We start from the raw sequence: 20,391 nt of genomic DNA on the forward strand, positions 1-20,391 counted from the left end.
ACAGTTTGAAGCCTGATCTTAAAGGTAGAGAGGGGGTCTGCCTCCCAAACCCACACTGGGAGCTGGTTCCACAGGAGAGGAGCCTGATAGCTGAAGGCTCTGCCCCCCATATTACAAACAAAACATGGTGGCATTTAGAGTTTCTCACCAAACACATGTGTGTATCCTTGAGGCTTAACAAATGTGTTGAATGGATTTCCTTACTTATTAAATATTTGCAAAGCAGTTTCTTTGAATACCTTGATAAATGACCCCATTTATAGATCACTTTTATTCTTGCTGCTTTACATGTTGCTTCTTATTCACCCACTCACACACACATTCACACACACCTGGCACACATGACCCTGAGCTGTCAAGCAGATGCTGGCTTGACAGTCAGAATTGTTTTGGTTTTCAGTAAGTGGAGAGGAGGGGGTGTGGATCTGACCGGTGGATAACCTGCTCCGCTCCCCGAGCCACAGCTGACTTTAAACCTGCATTGTTTGCTATTTCTTCCTCTTCAACATGTATCACATAGATGCAGGTCCACAACACTAGAGGCCACTGGATAATTTAACAAACTTTGTTTCGGACATCAGTTTACAATGGTGAATCGCTCTGTGTACTATAACACCCACAGCAGCAGTTGTTGCTGTTGTGAAGAAGCCAGTCTGAGGCACCACTCAGACCTGCAGCATATTCTGAATATTTCATTGTTCCTAATGTGAACAAAAACCTGTAGCATCATCCAAAATTCTGAAAGTGATTTTTTAAAACTGCTTAAAGGGGCCATTTGTAAGTTTTCTCTGCTGCCGTTCGTGGTTTCTTGCCAGAAACAGGTCACTCACAAGAGATTTGGCCATTGTTGACTTTGTTAAAATTAAAGTAAATTAAATATTAAATGACAAACACCCCAAAATATCACAAATATCACTGATCAGCTGTCATGGTCAGGCAGTTTTCACCACTCTTTCCCTGTTGTTCTCCCCGCACTGGTGTATCTTGTTTGATCCCATTTTGTTTCTCCCCCTGTCTGTGTGTGTGTGTGTGTGTGTGGTTTCGGGTCCTGCCAGCTCACCTGCCCATCTGCTACTCATCATCCAATCAACTCCACAAGCCACCGCTGTATTCAAGTCTGGTTCAGCTCTCCCGCCGTTGCCATATCATCTGTGTAGACACCACCTGCCTCTACTCCACCATCCTGTGTGACTCACCTGCCCTGCTTTGCTTTCTCCACCACAGACTGCTGCAGCCATCCAGCCCCGCATCAACAGTTCGCCTCACCTGCCCCGACCCCAACCCCACCTGCTCTGGCTCCCTAGTCTCTATGACTATCCAGCCATTTCCATGCAGCTAAAGTTGACATAAAACTACTTCAAAACTATTTTTGTTTTGTTGTCTGTGTTTTGCATAGTGGGTCCTAATACTAGAAGTGAGTTTAAAGGACCCCTCCAATCCAATGTTTTTACCTTGTTATTATGTCCATATGATGATGTCAACCCAAGACCTTGTCAGTACAGATAGCAAGAGTTCACATTAACACTGTTTCAGCCACTACCAGTTACAAGCTAACAAACAACATAAACAATCTCCGATGTTACCCCCTCTGACCATCTTGACACTAGTTAATCATAGCAGATTATTTTTAAATTGATTAAATCACATCTGGAGAGGAACTTTAACAACAGCCAAAAGCCCTTTTGATGTACAAAGTATTTCAAAATATTATGTAATTCCTTGCATGTCAAAATGAACCCTGTGGCCTTTAAATTACAGCATTTTGTGGAAAGTGTTTTTTTTTTTCAGATGACTCAACATAAAGTCACCCGAATGAATTATATACATCATGACAGTAACAGATGTTCAGATGAGTCCAATAATTAAAAGGTAAAAGGTGTCAAGTGGGTGGCAATGGAAGTGTCATCTCTACCTGTAGATATCTTGGCAAGCAAACAATGTGTGTGTATATTTGAGAGTGTGTGTGCTTGCATGTGTATATCTGAGTGTGTGTGTGTGTGTGTGTGTGTGTGTGTGTGTGTGTGTGTGTGTGTGTGTGTGTGTGTGTGTGTGTGTGTGTGTGTGTGTGTGTGTGTTTGTATTGGCTAAATGATTCATTAGCACCATGACAACCTGGACAAGTGGTATCGCTGTCGGAGAGCAAGTGATTTGACACACTGAGTCGTAAGCAGTAAGAAGAGTGTTCAAACACTCACAAATATGCACTTGAACAGACACACACACACACACACACACATACTCGCTTATGTCATATTTGGGGGCGCAATTTTCAACACCCCCACTTAGGGGACACCACTTTCTGAATGGTTTAGAGAGATGCTAACAGGTGGAATATATGTGGGAGAGTGTCTGAATTATGAAAATCACTTGAGATTTTAGTTTCAAACAACTTTTGTTCCTACAGAATTTTTACCTTTACATTGGGGACAAATAATTTTAATGTCACATTTGGGGTCTTCAGCTGTACACAAATACACAAACTGAAAAGAGTCACCTTTGGGTGCCTTACTTTCCTTTGAGGACAGGAGTCAATAAATGTCATTATCTGCCTCTATTTTAAGATATGTTTAGTAGGGAGAATATGTAATGTGAATAGCAAATTCTACCTTTGATTGAATAACACTGTTTTTGAGTAGCTTTCATGAAATCTATGGAAAATGTATTAAATTCAATCAACATAAGCCCAAAATGACCTCAGACTGAAGGAAGATGTAATCATTTAACTTGCAATCTTGTTTAGTTTGCCGTTTTTTGTAACTGTGGGGAAAATGCCATTGGTTAAAGTTAGGGTGATATCTTCCTCCTCCTCTGGCTGTGCTGGCTGTTCCCAACTATAATAGCAAAATGGTGAACAGAAATGAAGAGTTTCCACACCACTAAATAAACCAAGATGAACAGCTTATTGACATACTGTTTGAATCATCAACACAGATTCCTGCTTTTAAAACATCAGAATCAGAAGCACCAGTCAAAATTCATGACATGGTACAGATCTGGCCAACACCCTCTCCCAGCCACACTGCAGATGATACCACAGATATCCCTACAGGTGCTTGCCACAGGTATCAGCAAAGGTGCTCGGCTGAAAGTCCCCATTCCTAGCTTCAAGATATCAAAAAATATCATATTGGTGTTATATTGGCAGATATTGCCATTGTGATATGCGATTTCAGTTGGAATTGGGTCTTGTACCAAAAAAACATGTTCCTTTACATCTGGAGAATATAATTTGTAAGCCAGAGCATCTCAGTAGCACCACACTGCTCATGGTGCTAACAATGTACAACAATGTTTTGACACACTTTACCTTTATCAAAAAAATTTTAGCTCCTGCGATTTTTTCCAGCTCATCCGTCGGGTAAAAAACAAAAAGAAAAGGGGAATCCCAATATACTCCCTCAATGCTTAGTGAACCAGATTTAATGCATAATGACAGTACTACCATGCAAGGGATGCAGAATGCAAGTACAAGCCTCAGAGCTTATGCCAGCACATGCATAATGTCCGTTTGTCCTGCCTGCTACAACACCACCATCGAGCTACCCTGCTGAGTTTACCCTAAGAGTCACTGGAAACTCCAGACTAGGTATGTGTTTGCCTTGAGAGACTCACAACTCTGTCCAGCTCACTGTGCTGTAGCCTGTGTTTTCACCCTCAAGTCTCAACAAAAGTCAGATCTTTAGCCACCTGTACTTCATTCAGCCAAGACTCCCTACAGACTCCCGGACTCAACACACTTAATCTTAGTCTGGAGTGCTGTGCGTGATGTATGATGTTTGTCTGTTGGGCACCATTCATGCATCAAATGTAATCTGCTACATGATACTTTGCATAACATATAAAAAACTTAAATACAGCTCCCTGCAGCTGTACAACATGTAGTCATTAACTATTTCATTATTCAGTGTTCATCTGTCAGTTTTCCAGATAGTTATACTGTCGCCACTCTTTTGTCATTGTTGATGATTCATGTGTTCCATTACTCAGCACCTGCAAATGCGCTGCAGTTTGCAACTGAAATATTTTTTTGTGCAATATTCTTTAATCATCATGTTCACATGATGATCTCCTCCTGTTTCCAGAGATTCATCACAATTCAAACATAGGTATACCTCTTGTATATACTATATTCACTCTTATTACTGAACTATTGAGTGTGCTTTACTTTAGTAATAAATGTGTACCTTCAAATGAAGTCACCTCTTGTGTTCATATTTTTGGTTTACATTCTTGCAAACCTGGAGAGGAAAACTTGGAAGTGTTGAATATTAATGCAGATTGTGTGGTAGACTGATGTCAGCCATAGTAGTATTACAATGAAATTCAGCATGAAAATAAACACATTGAACAGACTTCTGTTTGCTGTTAACTTAACATGTTTAAGTAACATAATGCATGGACATCATGAACAAATGCGCCACAGCTAAAATGCATGAACATCATGTACAGAGATCAAATGGAATGACCTCTAAAATTACAAATTTGCCAATGAGCAGCCAAGAACTTAGCTAGCTTTCAAATGAATGCATCTGAACAGCAGAGTCAGTGAAAATGCTTCACTACAGAATGGTCAGAGCAACAACTTCTTCGTCTGGTTAGCAACATGCTAATGACAGTTTGTGATCCAAACTCTGACCAGGAACTTTAGCTATATATGAATAGCAGGAAGGGCTTTGGGTAAAAAAAAAAAAAAAATCTTACCACAGCCTAAAATCACCTACCATTTTGTAAAGAACAGGTTTAGATGAATGGTATACTTTAACAAACAGGTATACTTCAAGATCTGTATATTAGTAGAAGCTAACTGACAAGCTAAGGGCCTTTGAGTCATTATTTCTTTCTTTCAAAAGAGAAAGAATGAGCACACACATCAACACATCAGGTTGACATTGAGTTGAAAAGCGTCAGTAGCTATTGTGAGTCCTTAGCACAAGCCTTTCTCTTTAAGGCAGTGATTCGATTTCTGACATAATTTTTCACTCCAGTCCAGTTTCGGTCTTTCAGTGCATGGGGTTCTGCGTTGATACACCGAATGCAGTCAATTTTTTGAGGTACCTTGCATGTATGGATGAAGCGCATCATGTGTCTTTCCACTGCACATACCTCACTGTCTTCCCACTTACGTTTGAAGTTACCTCTGTTGTCTGTGAAGGAAAGAGAGGAGGTTTCAATATCTCATTACATCTGCTTTCTTTTAGCACTACTATTCAAAGTGCAAGGACAACATCACAACAAACCTAAATAAGCATCATCATTAAATTTTTTTATTACAAATAAATTAATTTTCACTGATTTTAGAAATGTTTTCAACATGCATGTTAATTAGCTTTAGTAATTAGTAGTTACCAACTACTACAGCAAACAACCCCATACTACAATAGCTATATGTAGTCAGCATAATTACTGAAACTTAAAATTCCTCTCCAAACTTACGTGTTAACAGCATTTGTAAATGGGAAGACCTTACAGAATTCAAATATGAATTTTAGTTTGGGGACATAAATTTAATGTCACTCCTATGGTCTTCAGCTGTACACAAATACACAAATTGATAAAAATTACCTTTAGGTGTCTTACTTTCCTTTAGGGACAATTGTCATTAAATGTCAATATCTGCATGTATGTTTAACAGGGACAACATGTCATATTGTCAACATTAAGTTCAACCTTTGGCTGCAACAGAACTGCTCAATAGAGACTGCAGAGTAGAATCTGACATAATGCCCTTCTTTAGGCTAGCATTTAATTTGCACATTACTGTCACTAGGGTACGACAAATAATTAATACTGTCAAATTTGTGATCTGATACTTGTGATCAGTATGCTTTTAGTATGCTCATTTATCATTTACCAGCCTAAGTTGATCATGGAAGCTCTGAATATGTGCTTTTATTTCCACCACAATTCAAAACCTTGTCCACAGTGCCAGAGAAAGAGTTCGGCTGGGATGGTTTGGCTGCAGTATTACTTTATGAAGGGCTCAGATGTTTTGAGCTGTTGTACCAGTTTTATTAGGTTTTGTTTACATTTACTGTCTGTAATGATGTATCTCCAAAAAAACAGTTGATCCAGCAGGAAGAACCAGAGAGCAACTAGTCTTTCTCTCACTAAATCAGATCTAACCCAAGCAAAAATAATATTTTTCTACCTTGACTCAGAGGATCACTGAAAGAAATGGTCGGAGGTGAAGATGTAGTCTCTGGTGCTTCATGGCTTTCCTCAGCTGGCCCCTCAGCAGTTGAATCAACTGATTCATCCTCATCACTTGACATGTCTTGATCTTGTGAGCAATCAATTTTTTCTTAAGAGAAAATGTAAGAGAAGACAGAAAAAAAGGCACAGCTTTAGCAATTATAACCTTAAGACAAAAAACCAACAAGTCCATTCTGAGTGGAATCAAAAATAATTTGGTAACAGTGTAACATACGACATGAACAGATGCATCATTTATAGGATAAAATATGTCAACAGTACTTAATGTGACAGACTATACATTTGCATTCCTCCAATTTGAAACACACCGATCTCTAGACTTGAATTACTAAATACAGCATAAAGAGTATCATACTGTTAACAGGTACTGATAATTCATTTCTCATGAGACAATAACCATGAGTTACCCAAGCATATGATCTAAATATATTATCTTTATATACATACTAACATACATACATATATCCATACCTTCAGGGTCAATCTCAATGTTGTCAAGGCTTCGGCCTTTATACTGTGACAGCGTCCCCTTCTCCACTGCCAGAAGCACTTTGCTCATTTTGGCGAGCTGAAGTGTTCCCTGGGGCAGGCGGTAATACTGCCTGTGCACACGAATGTCATGTCCCAGAAAGTCAGCAAGTTGGTCTGCTTCATTTTCTTGAAGATTAAGTACCTGAGACATTGTTGCTATGTGCTTCCGGAGCCTTGTTGAGGTTAAGACCTCGGGATGTTTGGCACCACTCTCCCTTGCAAACTTCTGGATGCATTCTCCTCCTCTGTAAGCTGATAATGCTCCTGGTCTAGCAAACATATAGATATTCTCTTTGGAAATGCCACACATCTCACGAGTGTCAGCTAGGAGCTCCATAGCTGAGACCATTGACGGTTTTAGGAGTACAGGGACTCCTCTGCCTCGTTTTCCCCTGATTTCGACTCTGGTGAAGAAATCACACATCTTGTTCTCAAGTGGGGTAAGACATGAAGCCATGTCCTCATTAATTTCTGACTTCTTCCTTGCTTTGAATGTGGCCAACTCCATTCTTGACACCTCTCCTTCTCTTCTTCTGTTGAAAATGATCAGCTGAGCAAGTGTCACTTTGGCAAGTGTTGCATAGTTGTTTGCAGAGGGACACAATCTCAGCATTCTTTCAGCCAGGACTTTAACATTCTCCATATGAGCGTCCAAACATTTGACATCTTCAGTGAAAGGTAGAATCTGTGGTGCATTCCACTTTAACTCTCTCATAGTGGTGGTTGCGCCTCTGGTAATCAATCCCTTCCATCTGAAATTTTTAATGGTCTTGAATTCTCGAGCGAATTCTACAAGTCTACAGTCTCTATCGACTGTAGACAAGTTATCACTCTCTACAAGGTCACAGATTATTCCCAGACTGTTGCCAATTTTTAGGGCTAAGGAAGGTTTGCAGAATGTGTTGTTCTCTGGATTGTATCCAGCCAAGTCTTTCACTGCAGATATCACATGACTGAAGTTTGCAGGATAGATAAGTTCCTCTGCCTTCCGGATCGGAGTATTCTTCTGAGCCACAAGTAATAGTCGCCCAATTTCTCGAAGTCTTTGCCTTATCAAGTCATGCCTGTTCTTTCTTGACCCGTTCAGATCAAACAGGTGTTGTCCAAACTGCAAGAGAAGTTTGTCATTTTGGATCAACTGAGTGACTTCATCATAGGTCATGCAGGAAATCACACTCTTCAAGCCCTCACTAATCTCACGCACAATGGCAGTTTTAAGGGCACATTTGGATCGAATTCGCTGTTTCCCAATCATGGATTCATCATCAGTGTCTTTCTTTGCTGGGCAGACCTTCATGTGCTTCCACAATGTTTTCTTGGAATAGAGTCCCTGACAATGAAAACAATGAATGAAGTCACTGGCATGTCTAGCCTTTCGTGGTCTGTAACAGGCCTGCAGTTCTCCAGTACCGTCCTTTACAACACTGGCATTACGAGCAAAGTTTCCACGCCTTCTAAGAATGTTCAACTTATTGCGTCTCTCTTTCGAATTCTTTGGATATTGAAATGCTATTGCAACCTCTTCTTCATTCCCATGTACAGCTTCCAGGTGTCGTGCAATTTTTGATATGGGCTGGAGGCAAAAAAGACAGTAGTTCCTCTTGTCATACCTTCGACGAGTTTCAGAATTCGAGGGAGGTAATACTCGGATTGAGTCACAAATCTGTTGGATTCTGCTTTTCTTTGGAGTGTTTGAGTTGCTCTTACGTGGACTGGGGAATGCGAGTTTTCTCTTCCTTGGAGTGTCCAAGTTCTTTTTCTTGGGGTTGACTGCAATGTTTCTTTTTATTGGGCTTTCTGAATCAATATGTTGTTTTGGTGTAGATAAAAGGGGATATCGCAGAGAGGGCAGAGGCTTTTTTGCAACTGGATACAGTGGTGTGTCTTCATCAGGCTCAGAGGAACTTCCTGCTTCAGAGTCTGGGGCATAGTCAGAATCATTGTAGTCTGTGTGATCTGATTCATCAAGGAATGTTTCCATGTATGTTTTGGCCTTGAAAAAAGAAAAGGAAAAGAGTAAGAGATTCTGTTTAGTAACACAAGTTATCCTTTACAATAGTGAGTATCATGCATTGTGCTGATGCATTACACTTCTATTACATGAACATCATCTCTTTTAGCTTTTCGAAAAGTTTACATAATTAATAGCCTCATATAGGTATCAAAATCCATAATACTGATATTAGACTGCAGGAAAAAACCTGTATTTGCCTTGACAACCTCCTTTTAGAGTCATCCACTGAACAATTCCCAGATCTTTGACGAGATGATAATGTTGAAGCACATGTAACAGGAGCTCTTGTCTTAGAATTGAAAAGCACAAAAAGATAAAAGCATTGCATTAAATACTAATAACTAAGTAAAAAATAGGTCAGCTATTGTTGAAATACAGCAAGCTGTGCAGTGTTACCTGTGCTTTTGTAGTTGGCTCTTCATCTTCCAGTGGCTCACTGGTCATCATTGATTCATTTGGGGATGAGGTCATCATTGATTCATTTGGGGATGAGGTCATCATTGATTCATTTGGGAATGAGGTATCTGATGAGGCTAGTGACTAAAAAGAGAAACAAAACTTGTTCAATATTCAAATTCAATTGGCATTTACATAAGTGTCCACCAACTGCACCCCAATCACTGCTTTGATAATGCTTAAGGTACACAGGACAGGAGTATTACAGTTGATTCCCTTACAAAGCTCTCTCCACTCTGAACTTGTAAAAATACCTGAATATCACCATGCCAAGAGTGCACCTCTAGGGGATCAGTGAATGGGGACTGCAAATTCAGCTGAAGAAAAGAAAAAAGGCATGTCAAAGGCTGAGGCGGCGATGGAAGGAAATATGGCATTTGGCTCAAGCTCAACAACAAAACTTTCAGCAACATTAGACCAATGGTCATTTGGAATGAAAAATTTTGAATACTCATCATTGCCTTAGTCTTACTTATGTCTAAAGGTTAGCAAGATAAACAGCCAAAATTTCAGTTAAGTCACAAATCTCTGCCTGCACAGTACCCTCTTGAATCCTTTAGCTTTTTCTAAAGTAGGTATAATCATGCAGCAAGTGTGAAAGAAGTGCTCAGATTTTAACTTAAAATATTCATATGAACTTTATACAAATATTGTGGTGGTAATGTTTTGTACAGTCTTAAATTTTGAGTTTATGCCAGGGATATTCACCAAGTTTATTCCTTAATAACAAACTAGTTTCACTGCACAATAAGTTCACAACTACCATAACAACAGGCAAAAACAAGTACTTGTCAGTCCACTCCTTGTCAAAGTTAGAAAGCAACATTTTGTTGATGACTGTGGTGCTTGCGAGCTAGTGCTGTGCAGCATGAGACATCGGTTTTTTAGTAGTAGTTAAGGGTAGTTTTTTTTTTTTTTACCTCCAACTAGTCACTGTATTGCTCCTATGCTATAGGGCAGAATAAATGTTCATTTACAGGAAAAGTCCAATAGTCCATAGACTTCACAGAAATAAAACAGAGAACAAGAAAAAAATCAAATAAGAATTAATTTATAAAACAAAACAAAAAAACACACAAATATATCCATTATTGCTAGGTTTGCAGTCAAGTTCCTTGTCATGTACATGCCAATAAGAGGTTAGGAACAGAGAGCAATTTCTAGAAGTTGTCCTGGCATATTACTCACACGTGAGTCCAGTTCTGCCAATTGTTGAACCAGTTGTGCACGCTTCAACAAATTCATGGCGTGTTCTCTTTCTTTAGCATTTCGCTCCTCCTCTGCAATTTGGTAACGTTTGGCGCATTCCTCATGGTGCTGTCTCAATTTGGTCATTCGAGACTGAAATAACACCAATTAAATGAACTGATTAATGCAAAGAAAATCTGTGAAAACAACCTGGAATTACAAAATTCCACAGGAAGAAAAAAAAGCGATAGTGTAATGGTAATTACATTAAAAGATGAAAATGGACTCCTATGTGCCACCGAATTCCTGGTGCTGATGTTGATCTCATCATCTATTATGGATGCATCCACAGGACCAGATGGCACCTAAAAAAATTAAAATAAACTGATATGTAATTACATGCATATATAAAACACTACCTTTCAGAAAGTACAAATTAAAGTTACTTATGAACAGAAAATAGCGTAACTCGTAAAACAACATTTGTAAAAAGGAAAAAGGTATTGTTTGAGTGTGATTCATCACTCAATGTCCACCATTGTGCAAAATTGTAAAATCCTTTGGTGACATGAATATTAGAGTTATGTAAAATAAAAATCAAGGTGGCTAAAAGTCAGAACATTGTTAATATGAAACCCCACACAGCTTGATCTTGGCTAAGACACTGTTTAGGGGCTAGGGACAAATACTGGATAATAATGCATACTCATAGACCCACTAAATACTACGCTGATAATAAATACCTTACAATCTGAGAGATAAAATAATATGTCATAAACAGGGCCCCACCTCAGGTCTGTCACTGTCATCAACAATCTCCTCGCTGACATCAGGTGCCAATTTCTGTTGGAAAAGGAAACAAGAAAATATTAAAACCAATCATGACATAGCTGAAACTTCATGACAGATTAAGAGAATCGATGCTGATGAATCGATTAAACTACTCTGTGTGTGGATATGTGGGAGGGTCTCGTCACATTCAACTACTCAAACATAATCAGGGACAGCTAACCGTGTGATACCTTTGGTCACCCGTTCGTCAGTCTATCACTACTTTTGGGGTCCTTACAAACATTCACACACACACGCTGCTTAAACCTAATCAGGGACGTTCATCCAGGCAAAACCTTCAATCACCTGTTCGTCAGTCTATCACTACGTTTGGGGTCGTTCCAAACACTCACACACACACTGCTCAAACCTCATTGGGGACGTTCATCCAGGTAAACCCGTAACTCACCAGTTTATCAGTCTATCAATACTGTTGGGGTTGTTCCAAATACACAGACTATCCCCACAGGGGACATACAGACAAGGGAGGTCCTTACAGACTATTAGAACTTGGGCTGCCTGCCTTAGAGAAACACTGGATAATAATACATACTCATAGACTCACTAAATACGACACTGATAATAAATACCCTACAATCTGAGAGATTAAGTAGTATTTTATAAACAGCGCCCCACCTCAGGTCTGTCACTGTCATCAACAATCTCCTCGCTGACATCAGGTGCCAATTTCTGTTGAGAAGTGAAACAGGAAAATATTAAAACCAATCATGACATAGCTGAAATCTCATAACAGACTAAGAGAAATGGATGCTACATTTTGAATTACTCTGTGTGTGGACATGAAGGACAGTTTCGTCACATTCAGTAACTCAAACATAATCAGGGATTTTCAACCGAGTGAAACCTTTGGTCACCTGTTCGTCAGTATATCACTACTTTTGGGGTCCTTACAAACATTCACACACACACGCTGCTTAAACCTAATCGGGGACGTTCATCCAGGTAAAACCGTAACTCACCAGTTCATCAGTCTAGCAATACTGTTGGGGTTGTTCCAAATACATAGACTATCCCCACAGGGGACATACAGACAAGGGAGGTCCTTACAGACTATTAGAACACGGGCTGCCTGCCTTAGAGAAACACTGGATAATAATACATACTCATAGACTCACTAAATACGACACTGATAATAAATACCCTACAATCTGAGAGATTAAGTAGTATTTTATAAACAGGGCCCCACCTCAGGTCTGTCACTGTCATCAACAATCTCCTTGCTGACATCAGGTGCCAATTTCTGTTGAGAAGTGAAACAGGAAAATATTAAAACCAATCATGACATAGCTGAAATCTCATAACAGATTAAGAGAAATGGATGCTACATTTTGAATTACTCTGTGTGTGGACATGAAGGACAGTTTCGTCACATTCAGTAACTCAAACATAATCAGGGATGGTCAACCGAGTGAAACCTTTGGTCACCTGTTCGTCAGTGTATCACTACTTTTGGGGTCCTTACAAACATTCACACACACACGCTGCTTAAACCTAATCGGGGACGTTCATCCAGGTAAAACCGTAACTCACCAGTTCATCAGTCTAGCAATACTGTTGGGGTTGTTCCAAATACATAGACTATCCCCACAGGGGACATACAGACAAGGGAGGTCCTTACAGACTATTAGAACACGGGCTGCCTGCCTTAGAGAAACACTGGATAATAATACATACTCATAGACTCACTAAATACGACACTGATAATAAATACCCTACAATCTGAGAGATTAAGTAGTATTTTATAAACAGGGCCCCACCTCAGGTCTGTCACTGTCATCAACAATCTCCTTGCTGACATCAGGTGCCAATTTCTGTTGAGAAGTGAAACAGGAAAATATTAAAACCAATCATGACATAGCTGAAATCTCATAACAGATTAAGAGAAATGGATGCTACATTTTGAATTACTCTGTGTGTGGACATGAAGGACAGTTTCGTCACATTCAGTAACTCAAACATAATCAGGGATGGTCAACCGAGTGAAACCTTTGGTCACCTGTTCGTCAGTGTATCACTACTTTTGGGGTCCTTACAAACATTCACACACACACGCTGCTTAAACCTAATCGGGGACGTTCATCCAGGCAAAACCTTCAATCACCTGTTTGTCAGTCTATCACTACTTTTGGGGTCGTTCCAAACACTCACACACACGCTGCTCAAACCTCATTGGGGACGTTCATCCAGGTAAAACCGTAACTCACCAGTTCATCAGTCTAGCAATACTGTTGGGGTTGTTCCAAATACATAGACTATCCCCACAGGGGACATACAGACAAGGGAGGTCCTTACAGACTATTAGAACATGGGCTGCCTGCCTTAGAGAAACACTGGATAATAATACATACTCATAGACTCACTAAATACGACACTGATAATAAATACCCTACAATCTGAGAGATTAAGTAGTATTTTATAAACAGGGCCCCACCTCAGGTCTGTCACTGTCATCAACAATCTCCTCGCTGACATCAGGTGCCAATTTCTGTTGAGAAGTGAAACAGGAAAATATTAAAACCAATCATGACATAGCTGAAATCTCATAACAGACTAAGAGAAATGGATGCTACATTTTGAATTACTCTGTGTGTGGACATGAAGGACAGTTTCGTCACATTCAGTAACTCAAACATAATCAGGGATGGTCAACCGAGTGAAACCTTTGGTCACCTGTTCGTCAGTGTATCACTACTTTTGGGGTCCTTACAAACATTCACACACACACGCTGCTTAAACCTAATCGGGGACGTTCATCCAGGCAAAACCTTCAATCACCTGTTTGTCAGTCTATCACTACTTTTGGGGTCGTTCCAAACACTCACACACACGCTGCTCAAACCTCATTGGGGACGTTCATCCAGGTAAAACCGTAACTCACCAGTTCATCAGTCTAGCAATACTGTTGGGGTTGTTCCAAATACATAGACTATCCCCACAGGGGACATACAGACAAGGGAGGTCCTTACAGACTATTAGAACATGGGCTGCCTGCCTTAGAGAAACACTGGATAATAATACATACTCATAGACTCACTAAATACGACACTGATAATAAATACCCTACAATCTGAGAGATTAAGTAGTATTTTATAAACAGGGCCCCACCTCAGGTCTGTCACTGTCATCAACAATCTCCTCGCTGACATCAGGTGCCAATTTCTGTTGAGAAGTGAAACAGGAAAATATTAAAACCAATCATGACATAGCTGAAATCTCATAACAGACTAAGAGAAATGGATGCTACATTTTGAATTACTCTGTGTGTGGACATGAAGGACAGTTTCGTCACATTCAGTAACTCAAACATAATCAGGGATGGTCAACCGAGTGAAACCTTTGGTCACCTGTTCGTCAGTGTATCACTACTTTTGGGGTCCTTACAAACATTCACACACACACGCTGCTTAAACCTAATCGGGGACGTTCATCCAGGCAAAACCTTCAATCACCTGTTCGTCAGTCTATCACTACTTTTGGGGTCGTTCCAAACACTCACACACACGCTGCTCAAACCTCATTGGGGACGTTCATCCAGGTAAAACCGTAACTCACCAGTTCATCAGTCTAGCAATACTGTTGGGGTTGTTCCAAATACACAGACTATCCCCACAGGGGACATACAGACAAGGGAGGTCCTTACAGACTATTAGAACATGGGCTGCCTGCCTTAGAGAAACACTGGATAATAATACATACTCATAGACTCACTAAATACTACACTGATAATAAATACCCTACAATCTGAGAGATTAAGTAGTATTTTATAAACAGGGCCCCACCTCAGGTCTGTCACTGTCATCAACAATCTCCTCGCTGACATCAGGTACCAATTTCTGTTGAGAAGTGAAACAGGAAAATATTAAAACCAATCATGACATAGCTGAAATCTCATAACAGACTAAGAGAAATGGATGCTACATTTTGAATTACTCTGTGTGTGGACATGAAGGACAGTTTCGTCACATTCAGTAACTCAAACATGATCAGGGATGGTCAACCGAGTGAAACCTTTGGTCACCTGTTCGTCAGTGTATCACTACTTTTGGGGTCCTTACAAACATTCACACACACACGCTGCTTAAACCTAATCGGGGACGTTCATCCAGGCAAAACCTTCAATCACCTGTTTGTCAGTCTATCACTACTTTTGGGGTCGTTCCAAACACTCACACACACGCTGCTCAAACCTCATTGGGGACGTTCATCCAGGTAAAACCGTAACTCACCAGTTCATCAGTCTAGCAATACTGTTGGGGTTGTTCCAAATACATAGACTATCCCCACAGGGGACATACAGACAAGGGAGGTCCTTACAGACTATTAGAACATGGGCTGCCTGCCTTAGAGAAACACTGGATAATAATACATACTCATAGACTCACTAAATACGACACTGATAATAAATACCCTACAATCTGAGAGATTAAGTAGTATTTTATAAACAGGGCCCCACCTCAGGTCTGTCACTGTCATCAACAATCTCCTCGCTGACATCAGGTGCCAATTTCTGTTGAGAAGTGAAACAGGAAAATATTAAAACCAATCATGACATAGCTGAAATCTCATAACAGATTAAGAGAAATGGATGCTACATTTTGAATTACTCTGTGTGTGGACATGAAGGACAGTTTCGTCACATTCAGTAACTCAAACATAATCAGGGATGGTCAACCGAGTGAAACCTTTGGTCACCTGTTCGTCAGTGTATCACTACTTTTGGGGTCCTTACAAACATTCACACACACACGCTGCTTAAACCTAATCGGGGACGTTCATCCAGGCAAAACCTTCAATCACCTGTTTGTCAGTCTATCACTACTTTTGGGGTCGTTCCAAACACTCACTCACACGCTGCTCAAACCTCATTGGGGACGTTCATCCAGGTAAAACCATAACTCACCAGTTCATCAGTCTAGCAATACTGTTGGGGTTGTTCCAAATACACAGACTATCCCCACAGGGGACATACAGACAAGGGAGGTCCTTACAGACTATTAGAACATGGGCTGCCTGCCTTAGAGAAACACTGGATAATAATACATACTCATAGACTCACTAAATACGACACTGATAATAAATACCCTACAATCTGAGAGATTAAGTAGTATTTTATAAACAGGGCCCCACCTCAGGTCTGTCACTGTCATCAACAATCTCCTTGCTGACATCAGGTACCAATTTCTGTTGAGAAGTGAAACAGGAAAATATTAAAACCAATCATGACATAGCTGAAATCTCATAACAGATTAAGAGAATCGATGGTACAATTGGACTCATTCTTTTTCTGCTGAAAATTACTAAAACTATTATTATCAACATTAAACAAATCAATCTGCTACTTTCATCATTTGAAGGGAAAATAGAACATTTGTTAAATCGCTAGTCCACCTTCAGTTAACCATGATAAGGTAGTGTACCTGTTTCCGCCAAGGCCAGTCTGCATCCCCGTAGTTGTAAGTTATTTCTTCACCCGGGACAATGTCTCTTAGAGCAAACAGGCAAAGATGTGGCATCCCACCAACATCAATAGTTTTCATTTTGCAGTTGGGCTTCTTATGGGCATCATTCACAAGTCTTCCCAGTGACTTGTCTTCAACAGATGCATCAAGACTTAAGGAAAAGAGTATTAATGTTAACATATCATTTGTTGAGGATATAGTTAAAAATAAACCATGCAAAACTTGGTTAAAGAGAGATTAGAGAGAGAAAAATACATTTCATCTAACAACTGAGCAAGCAATCAAGATAGCTTCCAGCAATATACACTCGGTGACCACTTTATTAGGTACATTTGTACAATCTAATGTAATCCAATACAACTTTCTGCCTCCAAGACACCTTTTAAGATGCCTATTGTTTTTTGACACTACCATAGAAGTGTTTATTCAATTATATGTTTTAGCATTGAGGTCATAGTTAGTGGTAGTGTTGTGACACTGTGGTAGAGGTAGTACTGTACCACCGGCATCATATTCAGAGGTGTTTCTAATATCTTCCCCCCACAAGTATGCAAATGGGAAGGACAACAAAATTCTCAATATGATGTAGTCCAGTACAGCCCTTTAACTATGACCTCAATAATGAACATATTGTTACATTTGCAAATTTCTGCCAACGTTACCAAAAGTAGTTACCATATACTAGAAGTTATGGCAGAGCTGTTGTGTTTGAAATGCATTAGTTTGTACAGGTGTACCGAAATATTGGCGAGTGTATGTTAAAAGTTATTACTGTGATGGTGATTCGCTTGCATGGTTTGTTAGAAATTGAAATATTCTCAAATAATATCTCATAAAACTACTGTAATGAATTATAATTACACCTGCTAACAAGGGTATATTCATTATTACTTACCACCAATATTTCTCTTTCCATTGGAAATCAAACAGGAATGCTGCTTCTGTGTCACTGTAGTTCTTCGTATGAAGAAGACAATCCTGTTCGAAAAGTTTACCACGGTATTCAAGCACAAAATCTCCTTTGTTGAAAATCTCTGTAGCAAGCACACCTCGACCTTTAAAATAAGAAAAAACACATTACTCTTTTTTTATACACTAGAGCAGTCTATCATCCTTTAAATAAGAGTCTATTGTTTTGCACGCTAAGGTAAAGCTGTTATTTGCCAAGTAGTGTAATAGTTAAAGTAGGTACCTAACAGCAGTTGACTGAGCTGAATGTGTTGTGCAGTGGGAAAAATAACAGACCCCCTTATACAACTAGTATATTCTAGTCCCAGTTTTCACCTTGGATTGTGGCTGTTTCACATCATTTCTACCGTGAATAGATTTGTTTCATGTCTTCAATTTGCACACTGTCTGTGTGCATGTGATTGACAGGCAGTGGCAGGATGCCTCCATACAGAGAACTCTGCTGACTGGTTAAGATTTAGGCACCCTGAGATTTTGGAGTGGCTAATTACAGGACTTTTTGACCAAGCATTTGATGTATTGAGAGATGAATGTAAAGAGAATGTCACCAAATATAACCAATATGACTTTAAGAAATACAGCTTTAATAATAGGCAATCCACACTGCCAGTACAAATTTGCATTGTCTAAATGAGACATGCATGAGAAGCAATGCTGAATTCTCAAATTATACTGTCTGATTCAGTGTTATTATTACTGTGTACAACTAACACACTCACTACATGTACGTGTACATGTACAAAACACAAAAATGAAAGACACTAACCTTTGTACGGGTTGATAAAATGCTCTTTGAGACCAGCCCTGTCAGTTTTCAATTTAATGTGGTGTTCAGCATCCTGTTGAGGACAGACCCGTCTCTTCCTCACAGATGTCTTCATTATCTTTGCATTGTCAGCCATCTCATCTGTTTGAAAGAAGACTTTCATTTATAATTAACTTATGGGAACCACCCAGTTGTACCATTTATTGTTTCTTTTTTTGTTGGGATATAATTTTTATATTAGCTTGAGTCCACAAACTAATGTAAGCTCTTAACCCTTATAATCAAATCTCTCAAGTATCACACACAGTGGATTTACCTGGAATATTGATTGTATTTAATAAGTATTAATTAAGAATGTACCTTCTCTCTCACATACCCTGTATTTTTGCATACACACAAGATACACAAATGAAACTAATTTATGACAGACCTGCTAGATAACAGGGTTCATAGAGACAGGGGCATGTCAAATTCAAGGACTTGCAAGTACTTTTTCAAGCTCTCATTTTTAATTCAAGGATGAAATTCAAAAATTCAATATAGCAGTCTTACAAAGTGTGTTGGAATGCTGAGTTTTCAACAAATATAAAAGAAACGAAATTAAAATAAATTTTATCAAAGTTTAAGACGGAGCTTGTTGAAAAGAGAGATAAATTTGCTGCTCATTCCCATCACCACAATCAGCAAAATATATCTACACAAAATTCAGGAATCTGTCTTTGCTTGACACATTGCATGATTCATTTTCATCATAAAATGTGGCTTATAATATATGTGCACAGCTACATTCAGTTTATACTGCTAACCCGGCTCTGCACTATGAGCACACCTCGGCCCTGACAGGCCACACCGCCGCTCCCTCACTCTTGCTCACCCACTCACTCACTCCGCTAGCTTACCTGCACACTGCAACTAAAACACCTGGCACCTGAAATTGTTTCACAAGACTGCTCTTCAACAAAACTGTCCTTAATTTGTAAGATACTGTGAGCGGCGAGTAATACCGTTCATAAAATAATTTATCTCTCTGTTCTCAGTTTTATTCAAGTCCCTTTGCCACAGGCCACGCGAAAAATGTCTGACTGACCGAAGTACCTCAAGCACCTTGTACAAGTCCAAATCCTCACTCCAAGCAATTCATTAAAGTTGGCAGGCCTGCTAATGTTACCTTGGAGAGTTAGCAAGTCAAGCGTACTGACAGTCTTGAGGAGGCTTCCCGCAGTTCAGTTATTATAATATTTAATGCTAACCATGGTCAGAATAACTTGCTAAAGCTAGTTTCCAATCTAGAAAACTTAGCATGGGTGTACCTAGCTAGCTAGCGGTAGCTAGCTCTGTGGGTAAAATATCAATTTATCTGCAACAATTTGGCAGAAAATTGTCAGTTTCAAAATTTTCAGTGATTTTGTTGTCATTACACGATCGAATTAAAGATAAGAGACAAAAACCTGATAAATCCTCAGCCATTAAGTTTACCTACCTTGAAGGTTGCTCCTTCATGCCGTCTTCTCGCTGTATCCCAGCAGCGACAATGACCGCGACACAGCGCGGCACCCCTCCCCTCTTCGCGGGGGGGGGGGGGGGTAAATTTTGCTGTAAGAGCTGAAGACAAGACACTGAATTCTTTTCTTTGTAGGAGTAGAAGATATGATATGTTATTATGATCACCTTCTCTTAGATTAGTTATAAGTTAATTGTGCTTAATTTAGAAAAACAGTGACTATTAGATATGTAATGAGCCGCGATTCCCGGTCTGGATTAGACTAATATTTTTCAAAACCAAATGGTAATATTGATGAAAATAATTATAATACTACAAGTAATAATGATAATATTTTTAAATTATTGTCCTTATGATCACTATTATTATTTTATTAGCATTATTTATTAGTATCATATTTTGATCATGACACCACTTCAAAAATCGAAATTTATATGTTAAA

The 20,391-nt window shown here is 39.4% G+C and overlaps 1 protein-coding gene across 29 annotated transcripts; it reads right to left on the bottom strand.

Moving 5' to 3' along the window:
• Window positions 1–2,191: 2,191 nt before the first annotated feature.
• On the bottom strand, window positions 2,192–20,145 carry LOC139606066 (uncharacterized). 29 transcript variants are annotated; one of them, XM_071458042.1, is made up of 18 exons: window positions 19,929–20,145; window positions 18,449–18,589; window positions 17,609–17,768; window positions 16,672–16,864; window positions 16,382–16,435; window positions 15,708–15,761; window positions 15,034–15,087; window positions 13,686–13,739; window positions 11,870–11,923; window positions 11,192–11,245; window positions 10,669–10,767; window positions 10,403–10,555; window positions 9,469–9,531; window positions 9,155–9,298; window positions 8,946–9,047; window positions 6,685–8,737; window positions 6,149–6,301; window positions 2,192–5,144 (listed from the first exon to the last, which is right to left on the bottom strand). In XM_071458042.1, exons 2-18 carry the CDS (start codon window positions 18,582–18,584, stop codon window positions 4,912–4,914), a joined length of 3,813 nt encoding a protein of 1,270 aa, XP_071314143.1. In that variant the 5' UTR covers window positions 18,585–18,589; window positions 19,929–20,145; the 3' UTR covers window positions 2,192–4,911. The 29 variants fall into 29 exon arrangements, with proteins under 29 accessions (XP_071314143.1, XP_071314141.1, XP_071314145.1 ...); XM_071458040.1 differs by lacking the exon at window positions 19,929–20,145 and having other exon boundaries at window positions 18,449–19,918; XM_071458044.1 differs by lacking the exons at window positions 15,708–15,761; window positions 19,929–20,145 and having other exon boundaries at window positions 18,449–19,918.
• Between the last annotated feature and the right edge of the window lie 246 nt (window positions 20,146–20,391).

The sequence above is a fragment of the Trachinotus anak genome, unplaced genomic scaffold (assembly GCF_046630095.1).
Source record: "Trachinotus anak isolate AG129_WGS33_773 ecotype Australia unplaced genomic scaffold, CSIRO_AGI_Tana_v1 ptg000021l, whole genome shotgun sequence".
In the NCBI taxonomy this organism is placed as follows: Eukaryota; Metazoa; Chordata; class Actinopteri; order Carangiformes; family Carangidae; genus Trachinotus; species Trachinotus anak.

Coding starts and splice junctions, on each gene's coding strand:
- LOC139606066 (XM_071458040.1), bottom strand. CDS start 18,611: ATGAAAGTCTTCTTTCAAACAGATGAGATGGCTGACAATGCAAAGATA. Junction 15,088..15,707: donor ATGACAGTGACAGACCTGAG/GTGGGGCCCTGT, acceptor ACTTCTCAACAG/AAATTGGTACCTGATGTCAG. Junction 11,924..13,685: donor ATGACAGTGACAGACCTGAG/GTGGGGCCCTGT, acceptor ACTTCTCAACAG/AAATTGGCACCTGATGTCAG.